This window comes from Malaya genurostris, chromosome 3 (assembly GCF_030247185.1).
Source record: "Malaya genurostris strain Urasoe2022 chromosome 3, Malgen_1.1, whole genome shotgun sequence".
NCBI lineage: Eukaryota > Metazoa > Arthropoda > Insecta > Diptera > Culicidae > Malaya > Malaya genurostris.
In genome coordinates, this window is record NC_080572.1 from 268,988,230 (window position 1) to 269,016,003 (window position 27,774).

At 37.0% G+C, this 27,774-nt stretch overlaps 1 protein-coding gene across 1 annotated transcript in view; it reads left to right on the plus strand.

Annotated features, from left to right (window-relative positions):
• Positions 1–13,981: 13,981 nt before the first annotated feature.
• LOC131439101 (putative sodium-coupled neutral amino acid transporter 11) overlaps positions 13,982–27,774 on the plus strand; it is a 132,244-nt gene continuing 118,451 nt past the window's right edge. The window contains exon 1 of the mRNA XM_058609714.1: positions 13,982–14,738. Within this exon, the coding sequence (XP_058465697.1) occupies positions 14,679–14,738 (60 nt within the window). The 5' untranslated portion in view covers positions 13,982–14,678. The remainder of the gene's footprint in view (positions 14,739–27,774) is intronic.

Sequence of the window (27,774 nt, forward strand, 5' to 3'; positions counted from 1 at the left end):
ATCCGAACTGCTTTACCTGTACACAAGAAAAGATTTCTTTACTACAATACAATATCTTAACTTGCAATATGGGAATGTTATTTTCAAATGTAAATGGAAACCTGCTATCGTCGATGACATCAAATTTGCATTGATCACTAGAGCCGTTGTTGTGCTGTACTAAGATTTTTATATATCAATAATTAAATCACGAGCAACAGACTCGGGAAGTCCGATCCCAACAACAACTGATGTTTGTATAACAATTAGCCAAAATGCAAGTTTATTCAATGCTTGAAGTCGTGTAAATACGGACAAGACGGAGAGAGAAATGTACGCTGTATCCGCTTGCGTCATCGTTATTTCGCATTTACTACGCATTCTAAAAAAAAGTCTTTCAATAAATACGTAGAATGATTAGACAGCTGAAAAAGTAGCAAGTCATCGTTTTCACCGACACACGTCACAATTCTTAAGTAGCTTCAAACATTAGTTACACCATACCTAAGGCTGTACTGGGCCTGCACAATTACCTGAACGATTGAGACCCACTCAGAACCCAGTCGAAACTTTAAGAATTGCTAATATAACTGCTGCAGCGATCTCGCTTTGGCTTCTACCTTCATTTCCGCTGTCCAGCCGAGGCCTCCTTTCAAGTTCAATAACGTATCAACTTCGTCTCTCCCGCTATGCAATTGAGCCATAATTGAAGCTCACTTCTGTGCTTTTTTTCCCCAGTAGAAACCTCTGCTACAAGAGCAGTCCATTCGAACAAAGCTACTTACCGAGAAGGCACCAGAATGGCATTGGTTTATTCTACCTCATACCAAATTGCGTCGGATCCCCCTGTGGCAGGGTATTCGAGTTCTGTGCCGAAATTTGAACGAACAAAAAGCATTCGATAATTTGGTCCAGCGATTGACAGGTTTTTTGTTTTTTTTTTACTCGTGCGTATTTTCATGAGATGCAAATTTGCCCAGCGTTACCTGACTGACGAGTGGAGCGTCAGCAGCTTCGATGCTTCAAATGGTAAATACGGAATAGGCAAATTAGAATCGAAACAGTTGTGCAGGTTTTGCGTGCAATTAAAATTACTTATGAAACAAATATGGCAGCTATTCAGGATCAGCTCTAGCCGGTTGCTGTTTGAACCCCATCAACTCGTGGCGTTTGATCCGGATACTAGTCGACTGAGTGTGGTGCGCGGTAAAGCTTTTCTATCACATCGCATCCTGCAAAATCTAGGACACTTCGTCACTTTTCGTAGTATTTTTCTTTTAGTTTAGATCTATGTCTGAAGCCAGAGTTCGACCTGGAATTGAATTACCATTTCTCGATTAGCTCTGAATAAAACAAAGAACTCAAGCGAGGCGTTTGCGGAAATTAGATACTGGATCGAGTTGAGCTCAATCGGGCAAATAATAGTGGCTAGGTAGCGCTCAGCCGCTACCGTCTGATATTGTCATTATAATTAGCTCGATTTGAACGCATCAAGGTGTGTGGCTAGTGCGTAGTTGACCGACCGCCACTAGGAAGCCAGCTCGTCTATCAGGAAACAACGGATACCGTTAGGAAGTCCTTGAATAGTGCAGCTATTTTGTTTTTGCATGCGTAGTCCATAAACACCTAACTGTCGGTTGTTGTAAATTAATTACATACTGTATATTCTCCGACAACAATAATTGTCCAGAAAATGGTATCAGTTCCCGTAACAGTTTTCAGTACTTCAGTTTGAAAGACCGATCATTTTATTTATCGAATGCGTCAATACAGCATCGATTTGGAATTTATATTTTCATACACATCATCTCAATCTTAGCGAAGATGAATAGAAAATATTTGTTGGAATGAAGAACGTGGAATAACCGATTTTAGAATTACAATTTTCTTTCATTAGGTAACATGACTGCTTTTTTGCTTTGAGACACTTGTAGCTTGAATCTTGAATAGACAGATTTTTTAATAGTTTGGTTTGTGGTATTTTTGCTTAGATGGAACCATCATAAACAAACAAAACATAATACCCTTCTTAGATTTGCTTAGCTGGCCGCACGTGAGTTTCCCATGATTGAAAATATATAGTTGAAATTGAATTTAGAACCAAATACTTGATACTTGGGAGTAGTAGATCATGCTCAACGTGCAACCTAAACTGAGTGACAGCATTAAAATGATCGATAACTTTGATGGCCATGTCCACACTTGCTGCTACTAGTGTCTAGGGTCACTACTTTGGAAACATCCCTCGCCCGGCAGAAATTTTGGCTAAAAAAAACCTGCGATTGAAGAGGATCGCTTTTTCCTACTTTCCTTGTAATATCGCAAATATAAAATCCTTGTGCTGAAGTTGTATTAACTAGCATTTATAACAATGCACAGTGGGGAAAAAACGATCAAAAACGTGACTTTGCTCAACAATTTTATAAAAACCTAAGCAAATATTGCCTTTCTCTATAGAAAGGTATTAGAATTGCTGGAAAACCCGACTTTCGAACCATAGCATCGGAGACCCATAGTGTTATATACCATTCGACTCAGTTCGACGAGATCGGATTGATCAAGTTCAAAGATCAAATGGCTGTGTCTTTTGGTTCCGGAGATATGATTGCATAAGTGACGTAACCGACAAAAAGCGTTGTATTTTACGCGCTCAATTTTCTCAGAGATGGCTGAACCTATTTTAACAAACTTGGGCTCGTTTGAAAGCTACTATCGGGCCATTGATCAAGTTCGAAGATCAAATGACTGTGACTTTTGGTTCCAGATATAAGATGGTATATGTTACGTAACCGACAAAACACGTTGATTTTTACCGCTCTTATATCTATATAAGGGTGCCAAAATTTTGGGATCACCTCTATTTTCGTTAAGCTCTAGTGCTCAAAAATTTGAGCACCTCGAAAAAAGCCTACATGCAAAATTTGAGCTAAATCGGACATGCGTAAGAGGTGCTACCTGGTGGTAAAGGTTTGACAATTTTCGATCTTGAAGAAGCACCATAGGGGGGAGTACATGAAATCGAATTTTTTTTTCGATGCCGAAACTCTTAAAACTGCATGAAACATCGAAATCTAGTGTCATATAAAAAAAAAATTTTTTTGAAAAAATCAACTTTCTGGGACTTTTTGATAATTTTTTCTCAGTTCCAAAAAGTCGATTTTTTCAAAATTTCTTTTTTTTTTCGAGATGACACTAAATCTCGACGTTTCATGCAATTCTAAGCCTTTTGGCATCGAAAATTTTTTTCGATTTCGAAAATTTCATGTATGGTGATTTTTCAAGATAAATGAAAATTCCACTAAGTGGACTGAGAAGGGTTTTTTAGACTAGCATCACTGTTCTCATACAATTAGGCAACGTAAATGTCAAGCATTAGTTTGGAAAAATGATGCTGACTGTGTGACATAAAAACGGAAGCATGCTTTTGTGAACTACTCGAATCAATCTGAATCAATTGGTGTCAAAATTAGTATCCGAACTTATTTAGTAAAAGTATGAAATATATTTTCATGAGACTGTTACGATAGAAGAGAAAGGCATTATCACACCACTAGGTGGATTAAGAAGGGTTTTTTCAAAGTTAGTATTTCTTATGCAAGTTTTTCCGTAGAATCGATTTATGGTAGTTAGAAGATCCGCAAAATTCACTATCATGCCCGTGTTACTTCAATTCCTCTTTTTTTCGACTTTACTTCGATAACTGACTGTGAAACTCTGGAAAAAATTGAATTCGACCAATCGGAAGGTATTCCTGACATGTTCATAAGTAAGATAAATGGATTGTTTTTAACGAGATTGATCGCAAATAATTGTATTTTATTTTACCCCCAGTCATCTTCTACTGAACGGTGTTTTGACCAATTATGGTTAAACAATGTTTCGCATATAATATCAAAAAATAATTAACAGATAGCAAGTTCCAATATAACCAACCAATATTGGTTCATTTTACGTAGAAAATTTCAGTGATCCAAGTACACATAAGGGGAATGACAGTAATAGTCCGTTTAACTCTCTTCACCCCAATGTATGTCATAAGTTGTGTCTTTGGGTGAACTTTCTTTCGTATTTCGAAAGCAGGCTGATTTCGGTTGACGAAAATCGATTGATATTACGAATAAAGACCTAGAAATAAGAATACAAATGGATTCAATGGCCGCACGAATTCTGTTATACCGTTTTACCCTAATTTTTTTTTAATTGAGCCTTAATATTTCTATAATTCAGCCTACCATTCGGAAGCAGATCCAATACAAACTATCAATATTGGTCCATATTACGTAAAAAACATCAACGATCCAAATACATTTTATGGTCTATAACTGTCATTGAAGGTTTTATAACAGTTATATTCCTGAACTCTGAAAGGAGTCTGGTCGAATCGGTTATTGATAAATCAGATTGGTTATACTATACTAACATTTTGTTGAAAATACGCATTGGCTTAAGCAGCTCTTTGAACATTTTCGCAGTAACATGATCAATGTACGTTGATTTGAAAAAATCAAAAAAAAGTTTAAGTGAAAAAGTTAAGTTAAGTTTTCATTCTTTCCTTTTTTTGCACAGATAACTATTTCTCTATTTTCTCATCACCCCTCATTAGTATCGTCAGTGTCTTCTGCTGACAGTGATTCGTCTACGATAGATTGATACGAGTTATGAAATGAATTGGGGTAAAACGGTATAACAAGATTCTTGAGGTTATTGAATCCATTTGTAATCTTATGTTTGCGCCTTTCTTCGTCATATCAATCGATTTTTATCAACCGCAATCAGCCTGCTTTCGCTATGCGAAAGAAAGTTGAATCAGAAATACGAATTTTGATATAAATTTGGGTAAAACGGCTTAAACAGGCTAGTACTGTCATCCCCATTGTGTTTGATTGGATCACAGATGTTTTGTATGTAATATGAACCAATATTGATAGATCGTATTGGATCTGCTTTTGGGATTGTAGTTCATATTTCAACTCAATATTATAACTAGAAAAGAATGGGGTAAAACGGTACAACGAGTTTGCCGCTGTTCTTAAAACTAAATGCAATCGGTTTGTTAGACTTTTTTACATCAGAAAAACTCTATCCGCTCTTCTGCAAGTTCTACGTTTTTAAGTTATATAGTTAAGTTTAAATACAAGGCAGTATAAAAAGAGAACTTGGGGTAAAATGGACATGATAGCGTTTCGTGCGGTCCTTCTAAACACATGGAATCTATTTTACTGGCCATCACTTTTCAATGTATTATTTGCGCAATATAAGAGACGTAAGAATTTTACTCGAAATTCGCCGAAAAATCTGCGATGCGTATGAAATGCGCATGGTTTTTTTTAAAGTGGTCTAATTTCGATCTCAAGGCTCGTTCAATTTTACGGACGGTTCAAATTAACCATGGACGGCATAAATAACTGAACGATTAATCGAACCCTGCTCGACATAATTTGGTTATTTTTGAGTAAGTTTTCGACCTTGGAAATTTCAGATTTTCAGTTAAAATCTCTTCTGTGTAATTTATGTTTACAGTCTCAGTCAAAGAAAATGACCCAATAAAAAGTTTTAATATATTGTCAAACGATTTATTTATTACGCTCTCTGTATTGCAATTATTATATCACTTGATATCATTTTATTTACAGTGGAAAATAAACTCGAATAACTTTCAATCCGTCAACCTTTTAAATGGGCCGAAGTTTTAGTTAAATTCAACTACTGCATAAAAACTAACTGCTCGACTGTCAAATTTCAACTAAAAGTTGAAAGAATTTGCGAGATGGTTCACTGTCTTAGACACAGGACAATGTTGGAATGTAGCACTCGTGTCATCAACTTTAACTCAACAGTCCAATTGACATAAGAATCAACTGCTCAATTGCGCCATATCATTCAGGTTACTATCCATCACCAACACCAGCAAGTCATGTGAATTGCATTACCATTCAACACGGGTTGGTCATTGATCGAAACGGTTCACATCGCAGTGTGCTCTGCGATGTAAATTGAAACGGTTCGAAGCGGTACTGTAAAGCTTGCCCGTTCGGCGAAAGCTCAATGGGTAAAAGCTTGCAACATCATAACATTATCGACATTAGACGTAACGCTACAGTATCGAAGTAATTTCGCTTTACTGTTTTACGACGGTAATTTAATATTTGCGATAGGGTAAAGTGTTATAATATGCCCCCCTTAAGAAAACATTGAGATATTTCCAAGTGTATTGATATATTTTCCTCGAGAATGTAAGTATTTCATTACAATACGTATGAGGAACACAATTTTCAATGACTCCAATGGAAAAGATGAGAATTGATTGATATAAACACATTTTCCAAAACGGCCACATTCTTAGTTTTTTTCGCTCGCCTCAGACATAATGCCCCAGCAGCCGTAAAATATGTCTCACAACAAATCAGTGGCATGACACACAACAAAAGACATTTTATCCCACAAAAATGATGCATTATGCTTCTTGAAATGTCCATAAAGTTACTGTTTTGAGATAATCAGTATGTCAAATAAATTGCGGATAAAACTTCTATTTAGTCGAAGCAAAACCTTACATCGAAAAGCTGCCAAATGAAATTTTTGGTTTTTTCATACTTCCCTGCAAACGACAACCACCAAACTTGCATAGCAGAAAGATCCTACGAAAAGATAGTGTTAGTGATAAAACTTTGGTTCAGAAAAGTCTTCAATGCTTAAGAAAGGAAAGGGGGCATTTTGGCTAGCAGGGGCGCTTTATAAGACTTTCCCCTATATCGTTACGTCGAGCTCAGTAATAATGTTTTTCATGACATATCGTCTTGTGCTTCGAAATATGAGCTCATCATAAATTACCTCAATTTTTGCGTTACAAATGAGTTTCAATGAGATCTTTCTCTAATATTTTACAATGTAAATAAATTATGTAATTTCACGCTCCTGTTATCTGTAATTTTAATGCCTAATAGGGTATCGACGAAACCTTGGTTCAGGGAGATGAACGTGAATCGCGTTTTTCTTCGTATGATGTCTCGGCTCATACCAAATTTTACAGTGGAAAAATTGACCTAAAAACTAATCAGTTGCGTACTCCTGTGATGCGTTTACCAAGCCGTTAGTGTTGAAAATACTTTTTTTTAAAACGTATAAAACCAACAATTTATCATACTATTATTGGCAGTCATCTCATCTTCAAAACTATCTTACAGGCTATGAAGTATTTGAATTTCTTGCTTCATCACAGACGTACTGTTATTGCTATTTTCAAAACACTATCAGTCTAGCACTGAGGTGCGATGCCCAACCTGACGACTCAGACGAAACAAGCTTCGACTTACTGGCCGTACAGACTGCAAGACGAATATTAGTTTTTTTTAACAGTGAAATTGCTTTTGCTTTTTTCAACAATGGCTGATATCCTAAGATTGTAAGTAGAATTGAATTCTGGGTTTCAATTTTTAAGTAGATTCAATACGACCTACCAATATTGATCCAGTTGACTAAAATTGCTCGATATTACGTAGAAAACCGTAAAAAGTAAATTACAAATAGATTTAATAACCACACGAATCATGTTATACCATTCTATCCTTTCACTGAGTCATATCGTGCTGCCGATTAAAGAGATAGCGCAGTAGTTTTGTTTAAATCTCAAAAACATGAAAAAACGGTAAGCCGGGTTTCGTGCTGTTATTAAAACTATATGCAATCGATTTATTTGAGTTTTGAACATAAAAAATGTATTTCGGCATAAAATTTTCGAAATCGAAAAAAATAATGTTGATGCCAAAAGGCTTAGAATTGCATGAAACGTCAAGATTTAGTGTCATCTCGAAAAAGATGTTTTTGAAAAAATCGAATTTTTGGGACTAAGTTCCAGAAAGTTGATTTTTTCAAAAAAAAAATTTGAGATGACACTAAATCTCGACTTTTCATGCAGTTTTAAGAGTTTCGGCATCAAAAAAAATATTCGATTTTGGAAATTTCATGTACTCCCCCCTACGGTGCTTTTACAAGATCGAAAATTTTCAAACCTTAACCGCCGGGCAGCACCCCATACGCATGTCCGATTTAGCTCAAATTTTGCATGAGGACATTTTTCGAGGTGCTTAAACTTTTGAGCGCTAGCGCTTTACGTAATTAGAAGTGATCCCAAAATATTGGCACCCTTATATGTATAAGAGCGGTAAAAACCAACGTGTTTTGTCGGTTACGTCACATATACCATCATATCTCCGGAACAAAAAGTCACAGCCGTTTAATCTGTGAACTTGATTAATGGTACGACAGTAGCTTTCAAACGAGCATAAGTTTGTTCATATCGGTCCAGATATCTCTGAGAAAATTGAGCGCGTATAAATATCTTCGAAAAGTGCACACACACAGACATTTTCCGATCTCGTCGAACTGAGTCGAATGGTATATAACACTATGGGTCTCCGAGGCTCCGTTCAAAAGTCAGTTTTTTCAGCAATTCTAATACCTTTCTATAGAGCAAGACGAAACCCTTCTTAGTCAACTAAATGGAATTTTCATAGATCTTGAAAAATCACCATAGGGGGGGGTGATTTTTCAGGATCTATGAAAATTCCATTAAGTTACCATGAAAATTCCACTAAGTTACTCATGAAATTTCCGAAATAAAAACAAAATTTTTTTGATGCCAAAAGAATTTGCATGAAACGTCAAGATTTAGTGTCATCTCGAAAAAAAATTTTTTTCAAAAAATCGACTTTTTGGGACTTAAAAAATATCAAAATTTTTGGGAGAAAATATCAAAATTTTTCTAAATCCCAGAAAATTGATTTCTCCGAAAAAAATTTTTTTTTGAGATGACACAAAATCTCGACGTTTCATGCAGTTTTGAGACTTTTGGCATAAAAAAAGTTTTCGATTTTGGAAATTTCATGTACTCCCCCCTATGGTACTTTTTCAAGATTGAAAATTTTCAAAATTTTTACCGCCGAGCAGCACCCCTTACGTATGTCCGATTTAGCTCAAATTTTGCATGAGGGCTTTTTTCGAGGTGCTTAAACTTTTGAGCACTAGAGCTTTACGAAAATAGAGGTGATCCCAAAATTTTGGCACCCTTTTATATAAGAGCAGTAAAATTCAACGTGTTTTGTCGGTTACGTCACTTATACAATTACACCCAAACCTCCATTTACGAACCTTATATATGTATGTATGTATGCTTACACACTCACTCATTTGCGTATATGTGTATATATTTATACATATAAATGATCGCTTTTACTTCACCAATATTTATATGTATTAAGAAATACAAATATTTTCACACATGCGTACGTATATTAATACATATATACATACATATATAAGTTACGTAAATGGAGGTTTGGGTGTATATCTCCGGAACCAAAAGTCACAGCCATTTCATCTTCGAACTTGATCAATGGCCCGACAGTAGCTTTCAAACGAGCCTAAGTTTGTTAAAATCGGTTCAACCATCTTTTGCATATGAAGAACCACTGGATAAGCAGTAAAATTCTGCAATTTTGATTTCATGAACGCATATGTATTGTCAAAGTTACAGACTTAGTTTAAATTTATGCGATTTTTGAAAGCAAGATTTGCATCATATTAATTTTTTTTGATTATATGATTAATGTTAGGTTCAATAATAGTTAATGGGTTGATGCTAAAATATATCTAATTGTGCTTTTGCCATATTTGATGAAAAAGAAGTATCTTCATAACACAACCTTAAAGTAAAGGTTCTAGTGTGGACAAGACCCCGTCGACAAATGAATCCATTTCTTATGCTTATGACAGACATGTGATATCGGAATCACTGTACACCATAAAACCACATGTCTGTCACCCTAAATCACGGTTGTGTCACGCGAGCATCATGATACAACGGTGATTTCCGTACTACGGTCATTTGCCGTTGTACTGTGCAAAATCACATCACTGTTTACTGCTACCAGCGCCATTGGCGAGCGATGGTGAACTCACGAAACAATATATCCTTCTTCTGAGTATCAAATAATAAACAACCTTTGTTTTATTTTGAAAAATCTCGCTAAAATGCTAACCAGCAGCATTAAACTACACGTTATCAACGTTGTAGCTTATTTCCAAAAAGCAGTCAAACAAAGAAATGCTCATAAATTTGGCGAAGTTTTTAAATACAAATAAGGAAAACAATATATTCGTATTTGTACATAAAATTAACATTGAGCAATATTGAGTTATTGTTTTCTATCAGGTGTACAACTTTGCTCCGCCGTTTTTTTCCAAAGTTAAAAGCTTCATTGCGAAAAAGTGCTTACAGATGTATTATTCAAAGTATTCTCCGTCGCTAGCGACAACTTTCTCCCATCTTTCCGTCAATTTTCGGATCTCGGCTCGAAAACAGGAGTCCTCTTTTGACGCTATCCATAAAGCAATCCATTTTTCCAACTCTTCGAAGGATTGAAAATGTTGATCTGCCAGGCCGTGTGCCATCGAACGGAATAGGTGGAAGTCAGAAGGGGCGACATCTGGGGAATACGGCGGGTAGGGCAAGACTTCCCATTTCAGCGATTCCAGGTACTTTTTTACCACTTGTGCGACGTGAGGCCGAGCATCGTCGTGTTGAAGGATGAGTTTGTTATGTCGCTCTTGATATTGTGGCCGCTTTTCTTTTAGCGCGCGACTAATGCGCATCAATTGCGTTCGGTAGCGATCTCCTGTGATGGTTTCATCCGGTTTTAAGAGCTCGTAGTAAATCACACCGAGCTGATCCCACCAAAATACAAATCAACATCTTAGCGCCGTGAATATTCGGTTTTGCCTTCGACGAAGTAGCATGCCCGAGCTTTCCCCATAACTTTCTGCGTTTAGGATTATCGTATCGAACCACCGGTTACGATTCGATGTAAAAACCCCTTACGATTTTGTCTTTAAAGCAGTTGCTCACATACAAATAGACGGCGCTCGATGTCCGTCGGTTTCAACTCGTACGGCACCCAGTTTCCTTCTTTCTGAATCGTACCCAGGGCCTTGAGACGTTTTGAAATGGCTTGCTGACTCACTCCTAACGAGCTCTTCTTGGGTTTGGCACGAATCTTCATCAAGCAATGCTTCTAGTTGTTCATCTTTGAAGGTTTTTTCTCTTCCACCACCATGTTTGTCTTCGACATCGAAATCACCATTTTTAAAACGTTGAAACCACTCCCGACACGTTATTTTACTCAGAGCAGCATCACCGAAAGTTTCTGAGAGCATTCGATGCGCTTCAGCTGCATTTTTTCGAATTGTAACAGAAAAGTAAAACTTCCCGCAAATGGCGAGAATTGGGCACATAAACAGACATTTTCGAGCGTGAATAATACGAAAACAAGAACAACTATCACTGAAACGGTGTTAGGCACTGTACACACTCACTTTAAAAGCATTATCATCTATGTAATTTAACCAGCCTCAGCCGGTACAGCCACCTATCGGAAAACGGCGGAAGCAAAGTTGTACACCTGATATTCAATAACAAGTTAATTTATTGTTGAAATGGATAACACATAATGATTCATATTTTGAATGCACATGTGGTAATAATAAACGATAAATATCCAATACATCAATAAACTAATTGTGTAATCACAACTTTAAACTTACCAAAATCCAAATAAAACCATTATGAGATTATATTGCAGCCTAGTAGATCATTTTTCATAAGCATTATGAAGCAAAATAAAGCATCAAACCTATGTCAAATCTATTTCGGAATGATTTCAAATTCAAGAAGGTTTTGAAATCAGCTTTATGATAAACATAATCCTTAAAAATTTTGTAATGAATAAACGGTTTCGTTGAAAGCATTTTTTTGGAATATGTGTGTGCCATACATGGTTTATGTGCTCTTATTTTTATTGTGAATATACGGGTAAAAAATGAATTATTACTGAACAACTTGAAATTTTTGCGGATTTTGTAAAGTCGACAGATTTATAAACAAAATTTGGTGTTTAATCACCTTTTTGGTAGAAATCAGCTTCGTTGCATACAAAATAGTGCTAGTGTTCCGAAAATTAGTTCTAAAAGTCTTTCATACTTCCTCCATTTTCTATTTTTTTTAATTTCAGTGAATGTTTCGGTAGAACATCAAAATTATGGACATCAAGTATCCCTAATGCTAATTACATTTAAATAATGAAGGTGAAAATCCTGTATCCCAGAAACAACCGTGTCATAAATATACCTTAAAATTTGATATGAGTGAAACTGTCTTCCGAAGAACACTCACATACAAAATTAGTTTAATAATTCAGAGAGGCATTGATCAAAACTGTTATAAATCAGTTACTAGGAATACACTTCAAACCGCAAAAATTTTTGGTTTCTATATTATCGTTCATCGGAGCTGAGAAATCAAGCTAAATTTGAGATGTTTCGTTTCACTGTATATTGTTTCTGTGCGCAAAACATGTCTGTCACCTCATCGTTGTACGCGTACAACGTTGTACAGAAATCATTGTACGGAAATCACATGTCTGTCAGTGGTATTAGCGTACAATGTCGAATCAAGTAAAATCTAGCAAATTCATCAACAAATGAACGAGATACAAGCGCTCCGAAGCATCGGAATTAATTCGATTAACATTTATATGGAAATCGTAAGATGAATTTCCAAATTCTAAAAAGTGAGATTGGAAGCTGTTTTCAAATCTGGAAAATTTTTAGTTTTTAAGTTTGAAGTTATTAATTTATAAACTCAATAATTATAGTCGAAATAAATTTTAATAGTCAGTTTGAAATCATACGTTTGATAACAACACGTGAATAATGATTGTTTACCCATATTTGAAAAGTTTTTGTACCTGTATTCGTTCAAACTCAAGTAAATTGAAAAAAAATCGTTCGAAAATTTGATAAGTACATGATATATACCAAAAGAATCATCATCACGCTATTCCGTGATGACTACGCTTCAATTCTTCAATAGCTGATTGATCGTTTCAATGAAAGTTCTCCTTAATTCCACAATGAAGAATTTTAACTATTTCGTCATAATACTAGCAAACTAGTGGCAGACCTCATCCTCAGTGTATCAGTTTAGAAGTTTGTTTAAACACTTTCATTTTTCATTTCCAGAAACTTTTTCGTTTCATTCCACTATCCGCGCAAACCCCAAACATTTGAGCTAATTGATATTTAATATACTCAATACTGGACGAATACGGCTTATAGCACACGGAAAATTGCACCGACACACTGCATACAGTGCGAAAGCGGTCAAAGAGCGAACGCATATATTGTTCAATCAAGTCATTTCCTCACTGGGCGAGCTTTTTGCTTTGTTCATACACCTCAGGCAGGCACTGACATAGCAGAAAAAAGTGACACAGCATATATTAATAGATTCCGTTTTGTGATTCATACTGTGCAAAACGTAGCAATACTTTATGTTATTTTGTAACCAAAGAAAGTTTCTTATTTTATTCAAGTTTTAACAGAAAATTTCATGACAGAATCTTGAAGTGATATTTTTGAAAACATAAGTAATATAAGAAAGGTATCATTACACCGCTAGGTATAAAAACCGTTTTATAATTTCAAAATATGAATAATGTTGGATAGAATTCACCAAACTAAAGTAAACGAGCTCGCACATCCCTAGCATGCTAATGCAATGTGCTCATACTTTTCCATCATCTCTCACAAAACTAATATGCAGGTGAAGATTTGAATGTCAAGTTCAACCGTCCCACTAGTAGAACCTATCTCCACCATCTGATGTAAGAAAATTGGAGCTCTCTTCTCTTGCAACTCTCACTCTCTGTTTTGACAATGTTTACGTTGATAATTTTCACGACGCCTGTTCATATGCAACGGAAGCGCAACAGTCGTTTGACCACAGCAGGTGTGAAATCACATATGACGCGGAGAGACAAACCTGCTATCTCGAACGAGAGAAAGTTGAGAGCGCTGCACAGTGAGAGGATTCACCTCACGAGCAGCAAAGCGAGAGGACCTTCAGTTCAGTAAATCCAAGAGGATCCTCGTCATACTGCAGTGGAACTTTATCGAGTACAGACGCGTTTCTTCGGTTCTTTTCCCGGGCACACTACACTCAACTGTCCCACAAACTCCAACAAAAAAAATACATTGACAAAGATTCGAATCCTTGCACGTATTTGCACATCCATCTCAAAACCCTTCCGCAAAAATCCGCTTTTTCGACATCCGATGCACCTGGAAGTGATAAGTGAGTTTTCATCATAGATCTAAAATCTGCATTGGTCGGCAAATCAGTGCATAATTCCTAATTGAAACTGTGATCGTCGTTTCCTAGTGGATGTCGATGAAGTCTGCAACCTCGCTGTCCCTTCGGAAAATAATGAAAACGAAAGAAGAAAGTTAAATTCCTAAAAGCTAGGGGATTAAATGCTATTTCATCAAATCAAAGCTAGGGGATTAAATGCTATTTCATTCAAAAATCGAGCAATAAAACATCCGAATAAAGGAATAATTATGTTCTGCTAGTGCCACCCACAGTAGATAGAGAGAAAAAGGCAAAAAATAAAACGATCTGCATTGTGGGAGCCCTCTCCGGACGTTGTGATTGAACAGCTCTTATCGTTTCGGCAACATCATCGCCTGTGGTGCTTATTTATCGCGTTGAGTGGAAGAAAACTGTCCACCTAGCGGACGGACCCGTGGGAAATTATTCACAGAGGACGACGAACACAGCCGGCACAGCCCCACTAAGACAAAGCATGGATGGTGGAAATAAGAAAAACACCGTTTCCGAGTTCAGCTACATGCTACAAAGACAAGTAAGTATCAAACAACCCTTCGTTTTCTTTTTTGTTTTTTGGGCATACTTACCTGAAATTGTGCCTTTGTATCGCATTAATGAATAGAGACATTTATTTGCACAGAACTTCTATACAAGCGGGATACGATGCTGGAGGAGCGTGATTCGAGGCACCATGCCGAGTAATTGTGAATACGCCTCCACAATATTTCTTTTTTTTTAATACATATTTGTTGATCTCGCGAAGTCGAGAGAAATGTAGAAGTCAGTAACGATTAGTTGTAATTAGCTTTGTAATGATTTTGTTTTCTGGTGGGTTAACAGCGTGTCAATTTTATTGTCAGCAGTTATCAAGTTTATACATGCAATGGTTGTGTGAAACGAGGAATGACTGAATATTTGAATAGGAAAACAACTCATTTGAATTTAGTCTGTACTAACTGGTAAGGTGGGAACGAAGCATTCGAATTTTAATATTCTTGAACAATACAGATCCTGACGGAACAATTTATTTATTTATTTATTTATTTTATTGTTTATTCGGCCCCGACTGATGTACAAACTTGGATCATCCGTGGGCTAGGATTTCTTATTGCTGAGTTGCGTTTCGATAAACAAATTTTTTATAAAGCATGTTCGCAGAATTTAAGTCCGAGGTCCAAGTGATTCACGAATAATGCACGACTCAGATGGCAATAGATTATACAACTACGTACCGTTTGATGATATAATTGATGTTGCGGAAACAAATGATGTAGTTCCTAGTATCAATGAAAAATACACGGATTGTCAGCAGCGATATAATTTATTATTAACAGTTTTACCAGGTTTTTGAATTATGCGCCACACCTTTGCGATCCCTCCAAACACAGAGCCGAATCGATCTGGTTGTGCTGTCGACGTTGATGGTTTTCCCTGATTACCCACGATTTTTTGCGTTTTGAGTTCTTAAAATAAATCCATTATTCATCGCCAGCAACAATTCGGTGCAAAACAGATTTTCTTTCATGTTTTTGAAGCAAAATTCGGTCGGTTTTCCATCTGTCTTTCAATCAATTCATGTGGCACCCATTTTCCACACTTTTGGATTTCTGCTATTCGTTTGCTTTTAAACGGTCAGAAATTGTTTGTTATGTAACACTTAACATTGCTGCCATTCGTTTTTGACTAAAAGTGTCATCTAAATCGAATATTGTTTGCAATTCGGCATCTTCAAACTTTTTTGATGGTCCTCCACGTTCTTCATTTCTCACATCAATATTAAACCATGTTTTGCATGTTGCTTGTGATAGAGCAGTGATCCCCAAAGTGGTCGTCTCTACAGCCCACTGGTGGGCTCTAGCTCATTTTTAATGGGTAGTAAACTCAAAATTGACAACAGTCGCAAATTGTGGGCTTCGCTAGTTTAAAAAAAATCTTTCTGAGATAGGCCCAAAGTAGATGTGGAAAACTTTTCATTATATCATCGCAAAATACAATCCACAATCAAATCAATTTATTAGCTCTAAGAATAATGTTATAAGTAAATCATTGAATTCTTGTGAGATTTATGAGCAATAAAATGAAAGTGAGAAGATGAATGCTTAAGTGGTGTTACGGTCAAAAATTGGTCAAATGAGAATGAGTGAATTAAATTCATACAAAATACAAAATAAAGGAAATTTAGGTACATATTCAGATTTTAGAATTAGAATCCAGGTCCACATTCAAGATTCAGATGGATGCCTCGGATCTCTATTGAATTTTCAGAATTCGAGTCCTTAATCTTGCTAAAATCCAGAATTAGGGTCCAGAATCCTGCTTCCCGGAATTTAGGTTCTGATACAAAATTTCTCCAGGAATTCTGCTTCAGAATCTACATTTGGGATTAGAATTCATGTCCAAAACTAAAGTCCAGATCCATGCTCAGAATTCAGGTCATGGAAATCTATTAATCCCTGTCAGGAGTTCAGGTCTACAAAATTCAGGCCAAGAACTCGAATTCCGATTTCCACTCAGGAATCCAGGTCCATGTTCTAAAACTAGGTCCAGAATTCAGGTTAAGAGCCAAGGTTCAGGATCTAGTTTCAGGTTCCAAAACTCTGTTAGTAGTTCCGGTCCTGAATCCAAATCCGGGATCAGGATTCTGGAAGTCCAGGTTGAAAATTATTTTACAGAACCCAGGTTAAGGTAAAAACTCTATGAAGAATTCTGGTCCAGAATCGGAGTACCGAATTTGCGCTCAGAATTCAGATTCTGCACTCATATTCTAAATTCATATTTAGAGTTTAGGTCAAGTTACTCCATTCAGGTCTAGGTTCTAAATCCAAGCAGAGAACAATGGTTCAGAATCATAATACAGATCCAAGGTCAGAGTCTTTATCCAGAATGCAGGTACAGAACTCAGAACTCAGTCCTAGTCAGGCTACAAAATTTGGAGCTAGAATCCAAACCCAAAGTTCTGCTCCTGAATCCAGGTGCAGGTTCGGAATCCAAAATCAGGGCCAAGTTCCAGGTTCACGATTCTGGTGCATTTCAAACTATCAGTGTAAAAATTCTTGTTTAGAATACTGAATCCAGGTCCAGAGTCCTACTCCAGATTTAGACTAAAAATCTACATCAGTAGTTCAAGTCAAGAAACTAGGTTCAGGTCTAGAATCCGAATCCATGCCTAAGGGCTGAGGCCAGTGTGTTTTAGGGCGTTTTAGAGAGCTATTTTCACGCTTCAAATCTGATTTTCTCAGAAACGGTGATGAATATCGAAAACCCAACTCACAATCTCTTAGAAAATTAGTTTAGATTATTCTGTGAAAATTTCAGAATGATTCATTGACTTTAGCGGTCGAGAAAGTTTTTTTTCTGAAGGAGGAAGTGCATAGCTGAAAACACCGTCTTTCAACTTGTTCATAGAATACCTCGCCTTCAAAAGCGTGGATCAAAAATCTATCCTGGCAATGTCTAGATAATTTAATTTAGATGCGATTAGTGTATGAAAACAAAGGTGTTGTCTCGATAAAAATAAAGTGAATGTTATTTTTGTGAAGGTAAGTCGATTTCTATGGCGCCGTGATTTTTTTCTGCTTCAGTTTCCTGGTAACGTAACGAAACATGAGAGAGAAATCAAATCGGCTCAGCAAGGCTGCCAAACAAGCGGTAGCTTTATTGTATGTTATGTTATGTAGTCAAACCACCCGAGTAATTTTGCACATTTACGAGAGTCCAGAGTCATTTTGCACATTTACGAGAGAGCATGGAGGGAAATGTAATACGCAGAGCGAACCACGTGGTTAAACGCGACATACTGTCCTCAGCTTTTAAAATTCAAGTGCAGATTTCTGTTTCAGGTTCAGAACTTTTCTGTCAGAATACTGGTTAAAAATGCATGTCCAGATTCAGTGTTTCAGATCTAGAAAGCTGGTCGGGCCCTGGGGTTCAGAGTCCTGATCTAGGTTTAGAATCTCTGTCAATAAGTCAGGTTTAAGTTTAGAATTGAGGAATTCTAGAGAACTCAGGTTCAGAATCCAGACGCAGAACTCACGTCCACAGTCTAGGTTCAAAGTTTAGTTTCATAAACTCTGTCAAAAGTTCCAAGATCCAAGTCCAAGCCCATGTTTCGAATTCAGGTTCAGGTTCACAATCTCGGTCCAGGTCTAGAATCCAGATCTATATTCCGAATCCAAGTACTGAGTTCTGCTTCAAGTTATTCCATATCTGGATAAAGAATCTCAGTTCAGAATCCATGTTCAGATTCAGTGTTCTGATTCAGAAACCTAGTTCGATATCCAGATCCAGTGCTCAGGATCAGAATACAGATCTAGATATCGCTTAATTATTATTTGAGTGAGAGGACTTGCGAGTTTTCCTAACAATCATAGAACCAAATACTAACAAAAGTAATACTAACAATCATTCATATTTTTATCCTTACAACTTAATAGTTAGTTTTTTTTGCAAACACTGAGTGAAACATATATTGGAGAAGCCAAATGAATGAAAAACGCTCAGAAACAGGACTCGAACCTGCGTTCTTATGCATTCCGTGCATACGCGCTACCATTTCGCCAATCTGAACCTTGTTACATGGTAGAACATGGTCTACATCCTGGTCGTCATCCGGCCGATACCATACATCCAAACTTTTTCTCTGTCCATCAAACATTAGTCTCCCTGCTTTATACCTATTTTTCCGCTCAAGCACTGAGTAAGAGAGTGTATTCATAATCGCTTGTCACCTTCTTTACTGGTGCCAGTCGCTGGCTGGACATCGGGCTTACGTCAAACAAACTAAAATTAATAAATCATTAATTTTTGTCATTATTTTCTCCGTGGAACCTTGTGGGTCGCAAATAAACTGTTTGAGTTCAAATGTTTTCATTTATGTCTCTTACACAAGTAAAACCAAAACCATAAATGACTCGAAAAATTACTTTTGGGCAAGCTCCTGAAAAAAATTCACAGTGTTGTCACACATACACTACAAGAAAACACATCTAAGGCAGAACTTTTCTCTGTTACTCAACGAAAAGACCGACTTAAATTATGACTGATAAAATCAAAAAAAGAAAAGAAAACGAAATCGAAAAACTATCGTCACAAGCTCTCAGAGACAGTTACAAATCGAATCGTACTTGGAAATCGTTCTGCCAACTGAACTACTGTTGATGTGGTGATACACAACTCAGAAGACTTCCCAGTAGAAAAGAACTTGGTATTTGATCTGACTGTGCTCGACCGATGTTGTTCACATTTTAGTTGATCCCCTGTGGTAGAATTTCGCACACAAAAACTTATTGCACATTTGCCCTACCAGGCGATCTCTCTTTAATTCGCCGGTTGATCAATTGTGTCTATATTAATAATTAATCGGATTGGAGGGAAAATTATTTTTTGTATCATTTATATCTGTTTTATATTTAAACTTGAGTTAACTGTAAAATGATGATTCGATTGTCGGAGAATTTTAGTTTTTTTTCTACTTGCTGGATAGTAGAACGAATAAAAGGTGGGTGGGTAATGTCGGAGTAATAGCTGGATGCCGTGAATACGAAAACAGCTGACATGTTCCTTAACACTTCCGAATATCAATTAGTTGATCAATTGTATTAATTATGTACGCATTCTCCTTTTTCACATTTTTCGCAAAAACAAAGAAGGCTTCACCTGATCTCGATTGCTGTGAATTTCATACAGCGTAAAGTGCACAAATCTAATCCAACTGTCCTAGATTTGCACTAAACTGAGGATATTTACCTTCTATTTGCGAAGAAGAAATCCGAATAGTTCTTAAGAGAACTTTTAGAGCCATTAGAACGGTTGATTTTGTGTGATGCTCTTTACCGTTGTCCCATTTTCGTTGTTTTTTCACCAACGCAAACGACTAGCAGCTGTGACGTAATCGCTCTTGTCGGAAGCGAAACTAGCATTGCAAACGACACACAATACAGCTGCTCACATTGACGATAGAATCCAAACTGATCCAATTTTTGTTAAGAGGTTTCTTTTTACGTGATTTCGTTTGTAGCTTTCATTTATTTCTTTATTTCATTTCGGCTTCGCATAATTCATTGAAGCAAACTATCAGCATGCTGTACGGGATTCATTCCTGCCTTTCAGAAGGACCAAATTGTGGTACTCACTGCGATATTAAGCACTGTACGGAACGTTTTTCTCGAACGATTTGTTGTACAGCAGAAGATATTTTGTTCTCTTCTTCAGAACGCGTTCTGATTGGCTGGTGTTGACATGGGTCAAATGAGACAGGTTTTTTGATAGTGTACTATAGAAATACTTCAATGCTTTTTCTTAACACGCTTAAGTTGAAAAATTTCGATTCTATTGGTAATTGGATTATATAAATCCTTTCACAGATCACTGAGCTATGAGCTTTAAAAATACGAGAAAGGCAAACGCGCGAATTATCTTCTTTAATACTCGTTTATACCGAACATTTCAGAAAAGTTTAATTTTGAATTATTTGAGATTATGTCACACAACTGAAAATTTTATCATAAAATTGTGATCATATTTCCGATGGCATGTAGCAAAAATTATGTTGATTCGTTAGATACAACAAGAGATATTCACGATCAAAAACTTATCGCTCTCTCAGAGGGTAAATTTTGAAAAGGCACCCCATTGTAAATCATCGCCCTATAATTTCGGAACCGGAAGTCGGATCTGGATGAAATTGCACAGTATCTTTAAGGCAATGAGAGCTTCAATTGTGAAAACCGGTTTAACCGTTGCTAAGAAATCGAAGTGAGTTCCGGTTTTGGAGCCTTTCTTCACTATTACCGGTGCTTGCGGTAGCGGAAACCGGGGACTAGCAGTCCCAAAGTAGGTTTATATACCCACTAACGAATAAGATCCACCAACTAGATGAATTCAGCAGTAAGTAAGTTTTATAAAAATGTGCATGTCGTTTCGCCATCGCTTGTGAAAAAATACTCATGAAATTGAAAAATTTTACTAATCGCATTATAATACCAAAACTGGAAGTCGGATCTGTAAAAAATTTCCGAAAAAATTGAGTGTACATTTTCTTTTAGATTTGCACATATTACCTCGGATGAAGATAAATTTCGATAGCGAGCTATGGGACCATAAGACCTTTCATTTTAATTAAAGTTAATAAAAATCAGTTCAGCCATCTCTGAGAAAATCTAGTGATATTATTTGTTACATACACACGCACGCACACACACACACACACACACACACACACACACACACACACACACACACACACACACACACACACACACACACACACACACACACACACACACACACACACACACACACACACACACACACACACACACACACACACACACACACACACACACACACACACACACACACACACACACACACACACACACACACACACACACACACACACACACACACACACACACACACACACACACACACACACACACACACACACACACACACACACACAATTGAGATCGACGGGCAGGCATTTTTTCAAACCCGAACCCAAAAAAGTCCCGAAATAAAAAAAACTCGAAATTATACACCGAAACCTCCATTTACGAACTAAACGGGGGTTCGTAAAAAGAGGTAGTTCGTAAAAAAAGTTTACGTTATTTGGGATTTGGTTCGTAAAAAAAGTTTACGTTATTTGGAATTTACTTCGTAAAAAAAGTTTTGTGTGATTATTATGGAAACCGCGCATCATATGTTTATTTTCGGAACGGATGTGAAGAGTAAGTGCAAGAAAATGATGTTTGGGATCGTTTCAAAATCCAAGATGGCGGCTTCCGGTTTATTGAGATTGCCTAAAACCCCTAACAATATGGGTATCTTCGGAACGGAATTGATGAGTAGATGTCAGAAAACGATGTTTGAGGTAGTTTTGAAATTCAAGATGGCGACTTCCGATTTGCTAATATTCCTTGAAAACCCTTACAATATGGGTATTTTCGAAACGGGGTTAATGAGTAGATGTCGGAAAATGATGTTTGAAGTGGTTCTGAAATCCAAGATGGCTACTTCCGGTTTGTTGATATTCCTTGAAAACTCATACAATATGAATATTTTCGGAACGGGATTGATGAGAAGATATCAGAAAATGAAGTTTGAGGTGGTTCTGACATCCAATATGGTGTCATCCGGTTTCTTGACATTCCTTGAAAACCCTTACATAATGGGTATTTTCAGAACGGGATTGATGAGTAGATGTCAGAAAACAATGTTTGAGGTGGTTCTTAGTTCCAAGATGGCAACTTCCGGTTTCTAGATATTCCTTGAAAACCCTTATAATATGGGTACTTTCGGAAAGAGATTTAAAAGTAGACGTCGGAAAATTATATTTGAGGTGGTCTTGAAATGCAAAACAGTGACTTCCGGTTGATTATTATCTTTTGAAAGTTTTTGCCATTTTCCTTTAACTCTTTATTCCTTTAAAACACTATACCGTTCCGAAAATACCCATATTGTAAGGGTTTTCGAGGAATATTAGCAAATCGGAAGTCGCCATCTTGAATTTCAAAACTACCTCAAACATCGTTTTCTGACATCTACTCATCAATTCCGTTCCGAAAATATCCATATTGTATGGGTTTTTAAGGAATATCAACACACCGGAAGTCGTCATCTTGGATTTGAGAACCACTTCAAACATAGTTTTCCGACATCTACTCATCAATTCCGTTCCGAAAATACCCATATTGCAAGGGTTTTTAAGGAATATCGATAAACCGGAAGTCGACATCTTGGATTTCAGAACCACCTCAAACATCATTTTCCGACATCTACTCATTAACCCCGTCCCGGAAATACCCATATTATATAGGTTTTCAAAGAATATCAACAAACCGGAAGTCGCCATCTTGAATTTCAAAGCTACCTCAAACATCGTTTTCTGACATCTACTCATCAATTCCGTTCCGAAAATACCCATATTGTATTGGTTTTCAAGGAATATCAATCAACCGGAAGTCGCCATCTTGGATTTCCAAAATACCTCAAACATCATTTTCCGGAATCTACTCTTTAAACCCTTTCCAAAAATACCTATATTGTAGTAGTTTCCATGGAGTCGGAAATCGCTTTCGATGAATGACAAAACCTCTTTTTACGAAGTAGGTTCGTAAAAAAAGTTTACGTTATTTGGGATTTGGTTCGTAAAAAAAGTTTACGTTATTTGGGATTTGGTTCGTAAAAAGAGGTACGTACAAAGAGGTTACGTATAAAAAGTGTTCGTAAACGGAGGTTTGGATGTATATTTTAATCCGTTCCCGACCCGAACCTGACTGTTCTGTTCCATGAAACCCGACCATCTCCAGTATACATATTTTGTGATCTCGACGAACTGAGTCGAATGATATATGACACTCGGCTCTCCGTTCAAATGTCTGGTTTCACATTGCATAGCTTTTCTATATGAGAAAGGCAAAAATCATGACTCGTTCACAGTAAATGTTCATTATTGGCACAATTGCTGCTTTTTCGCTCATATTGCAAAAAAGGTTAGAATTTATTTTAATTATGTTAAGGAATTGTGTCAAACTAATCATTGATTCGTTTCAGAACTGTTTTGATTTTGTTTCCATTTCGTAACAAATCCCTTTTAGGTGGATTTCTAGTTTTTGTTAAATTAACAATTAATTTATCATTTAGGGGTTAGATAAATTTTGTGCTAGGGCACATAACCGTTTTCATTATTTTTACGTTTCGTCTTTGACTCATCAGTGCAGAGCAGTTCAAATTGAACTGCTTAGTGCTAAACTCGGCAGTTCAATTTGAACCGCTAAGCAGACGTAAAGTTTCTGCTACTTACAGAACACTTTTTGTTTTGCAACCAAGTGCAATGTCTTTTCTGACGTGCCGAACGAAAACGTGTTTTCGACTATTTCTGGCCGATACAGGTATGGTCATTTAGGGGTTAGCCAAATTTTGTGCTAGGGCACATAACCGTTTTCATTATTTTTACGTTTCGTCTTTGACTCATCAGTGCAGAGCAGTTCAAATTGAACTGCTTAGTGCTAAACTCGGCAGTTCAATTTGAACCGCTAAGCAGACGTAAAGTTTCTGCTACTTACAGAACACTTTTTGTTTTGCAACCAAGTGCAATGTCTTTTCTGACGTGCCGAACGAAAACGTGTTTTCGACTATTTCTGGCCGATACAGGTATGGTCATTTAGGGGTTAGCCAAATTTTGTGCTAGGGCACATAACCGTTTTCATTATTTTTACGTTTCGTCTTTGACTCATCAGTGCAGAGCAGTTCAAATTGAACTGCTTAGTGCTAAACTCGGCAGTTCAATTTGAACCGCTAAGCAGACGTAAAGTTTCTGCTACTTACAGAACACTTTTTGTTTTGCAACCAAGTGCAATGTCTTTTCTGACGTGCCGAACGAAAACGTGTTTTCGACTATTTCTGGCCGATACAGGTATGGTCATTTAGGGGTTAGCCAAATTTTGTGCTAGGGCACATAACCGTTTTCATTATTTTTACGTTTCGTCTTTGACTCATCAGTGCAGAGCAGTTCAAATTGAACTGCTTAGTGCTAAACTCGGCAGTTCAATTTGAACCGCTAAGCAGACGTAAAGTTTCTGCTACTTACAGAACACTTTTTGTTTTGCAACCAAGTGCAATGTCTTTTCTGACGTGCCGAACGAAAACGTGTTTTCGACTATTTCTGGCCGATACAGGTATGGTCATTTAGGGGTTAGCCAAATTTTGTGCTAGGGCACATAACCGTTTTCATTATTTTTACGTTTCGTCTTTGACTCATCAGTGCAGAGCAGTTCAAATTGAACTGCTTAGTGCTAAACTCGGCAGTTCAATTTGAACCGCTAAGCAGACGTAAAGTTTCTGCTACTTACAGAACACTTTTTGTTTTGCAACCAAGTGCAATGTCTTTTCTGACGTGCCGAACGAAAACGTGTTTTCGACTATTTCTGGCCGATACAGGTATGGTCATTTAGGGGTTAGCCAAATTTTGTGCTAGGGCACATAACCGTTTTCATTATTTTTACGTTTCGTCTTTGACTCATCAGTGCAGAGCAGTTCAAATTGAACTGCTTAGTGCTAAACTCGGCAGTTCAATTTGAACCGCTAAGCAGACGTAAAGTTTCTGCTACTTACAGAACACTTTTTGTTTTGCAACCAAGTGCAATGTCTTTTCAAAATTTGGCTAACCCCTAAATGACCATACCTGTATCGGCCAGAAATAGTCGAAAACACGTTTTCGTTCGGCACGTCAGAAAAGACATTGCACTTGGTTGCAAAACAAAAAGTGTTCTGTAAGTAGCAGAAACTTTACGTCTGCTTAGCGGTTCAAATTGAACTGCCGAGTTTAGCACTAAGCAGTTCAATTTGAACTGCTCTGCACTGATGAGTCAAAGACGAAACGTAAAAATAATGAAAACGGTTATGTGCCCTAGCACAAAATTTGGCTAACCCCTAAATGACCATACCTGTATCGGCCAGAAATAGTCGAAAACACGTTTTCGTTCGGCACGTCAGAAAAGACATTGCACTTGGTTGCAAAACAAAAAGTGTTCTGTAAGTAGCAGAAACTTTACGTCTGCTTAGCGGTTCAAATTGAACTGCCGAGTTTAGCACTAAGCAGTTCAATTTGAACTGCTCTGCACTGATGAGTCAAAGACGAAACGTAAAAATAATGAAAACGGTTATGTGCCCTAGCACAAAATTTGGCTAACCCCTAAATGACCATACCTGTATCGGCCAGAAATAGTCGAAAACACGTTTTCGTTCGGCACGTCAGAAAAGACATTGCACTTGGTTGCAAAACAAAAAGTGTTCTGTAAGTAGCAGAAACTTTACGTCTGCTTAGCGGTTCAAATTGAACTGCCGAGTTTAGCACTAAGCAGTTCAATTTGAACTGCTCTGCACTGATGAGTCAAAGACGAAACGTAAAAATAATGAAAACGGTTATGTGCCCTAGCACAAAATTTGGCTAACCCCTAAATGACCATACCTGTATCGGCCAGAAATAGTCGAAAACACGTTTTCGTTCGGCACGTCAGAAAAGACATTGCACTTGGTTGCAAAACAAAAAGTGTTCTGTAAGTAGCAGAAACTTTACGTCTGCTTAGCGGTTCAAATTGAACTGCCGAGTTTAGCACTAAGCAGTTCAATTTGAACTGCTCTGCACTGATGAGTCAAAGACGAAACGTAAAAATAATGAAAACGGTTATGTGCCCTAGCACAAAATTTGGCTAACCCCTAAATGACCATACCTGTATCGGCCAGAAATAGTCGAAAACACGTTTTCGTTCGGCACGTCAGAAAAGACATTGCACTTGGTTGCAAAACAAAAAGTGTTCTGTAAGTAGCAGAAACTTTACGTCTGCTTAGCGGTTCAAATTGAACTGCCGAGTTTAGCACTAAGCAGTTCAATTTGAACTGCTCTGCACTGATGAGTCAAAGACGAAACGTAAAAATAATGAAAACGGTTATGTGCCCTAGCACAAAATTTGGCTAACCCCTAAATGACCATACCTGTATCGGCCAGAAATAGTCGAAAACACGTTTTCGTTCGGCACGTCAGAAAAGACATTGCACTTGGTTGCAAAACAAAAAGTGTTCTGTAAGTAGCAGAAACTTTACGTCTGCTTAGCGGTTCAAATTGAACTGCCGAGTTTAGCACTAAGCAGTTCAATTTGAACTGCTCTGCACTGATGAGTCAAAGACGAAACGTAAAAATAATGAAAACGGTTATGTGCCCTAGCACAAAATTTGGCTAACCCCTAAATGACCATACCTGTATCGGCCAGAAATAGTCGAAAACACGTTTTCGTTCGGCACGTCAGAAAAGACATTGCACTTGGTTGCAAAACAAAAAGTGTTCTGTAAGTAGCAGAAACTTTACGTCTGCTTAGCGGTTCAAATTGAACTGCCGAGTTTAGCACTAAGCAGTTCAATTTGAACTGCTCTGCACTGATGAGTCAAAGACGAAACGTAAAAATAATGAATTAATTTATATCAAACATGTTTCAAAGTGGTTTAAATTTCGTTACATATTTCAACTTTGTTTTATATTTTATTTCAGTTTATTTCAAGGTCATATATAACATATATTATTTATACCCATTAAAATAAACTTGCTGTTCCAAATTTGTTACAGAATTGTTTCAAATTTGTTTTAATTCGGTTCAGGACCTATGGCATTTTAACACAGTTTTGTTTCAAAATTGTTTAATAATTGTTCCAATTAAGTTGCTAGCATGTTTAAAATTGATAGCTGAATGCTGAATGACCTGTTCCAAACGAAAGCACAATTAGCTTCAGATAGATCCAACTAATCATCAATAATTAAATCAGTTTGGTCGACACAGCTCTATCAAGTGTACCCTGAGATTCCATTGACCAGTACCAATTTAATACAGAACTGCATTTAGCTAACCTTCATAGCTAACTGAATAGTTGAAATGGGAAATGGCCACCCTGAAATCAATGAAGACTAACTTTTATCTCATTACGACGATTTAACAGTTTTCTTCAATCTTTTTCCCGAAAAACTTTTAGATCGCCGGTTTCCACTCCGAACTCTTGGTCTTTATAGAAATCTATAAGCA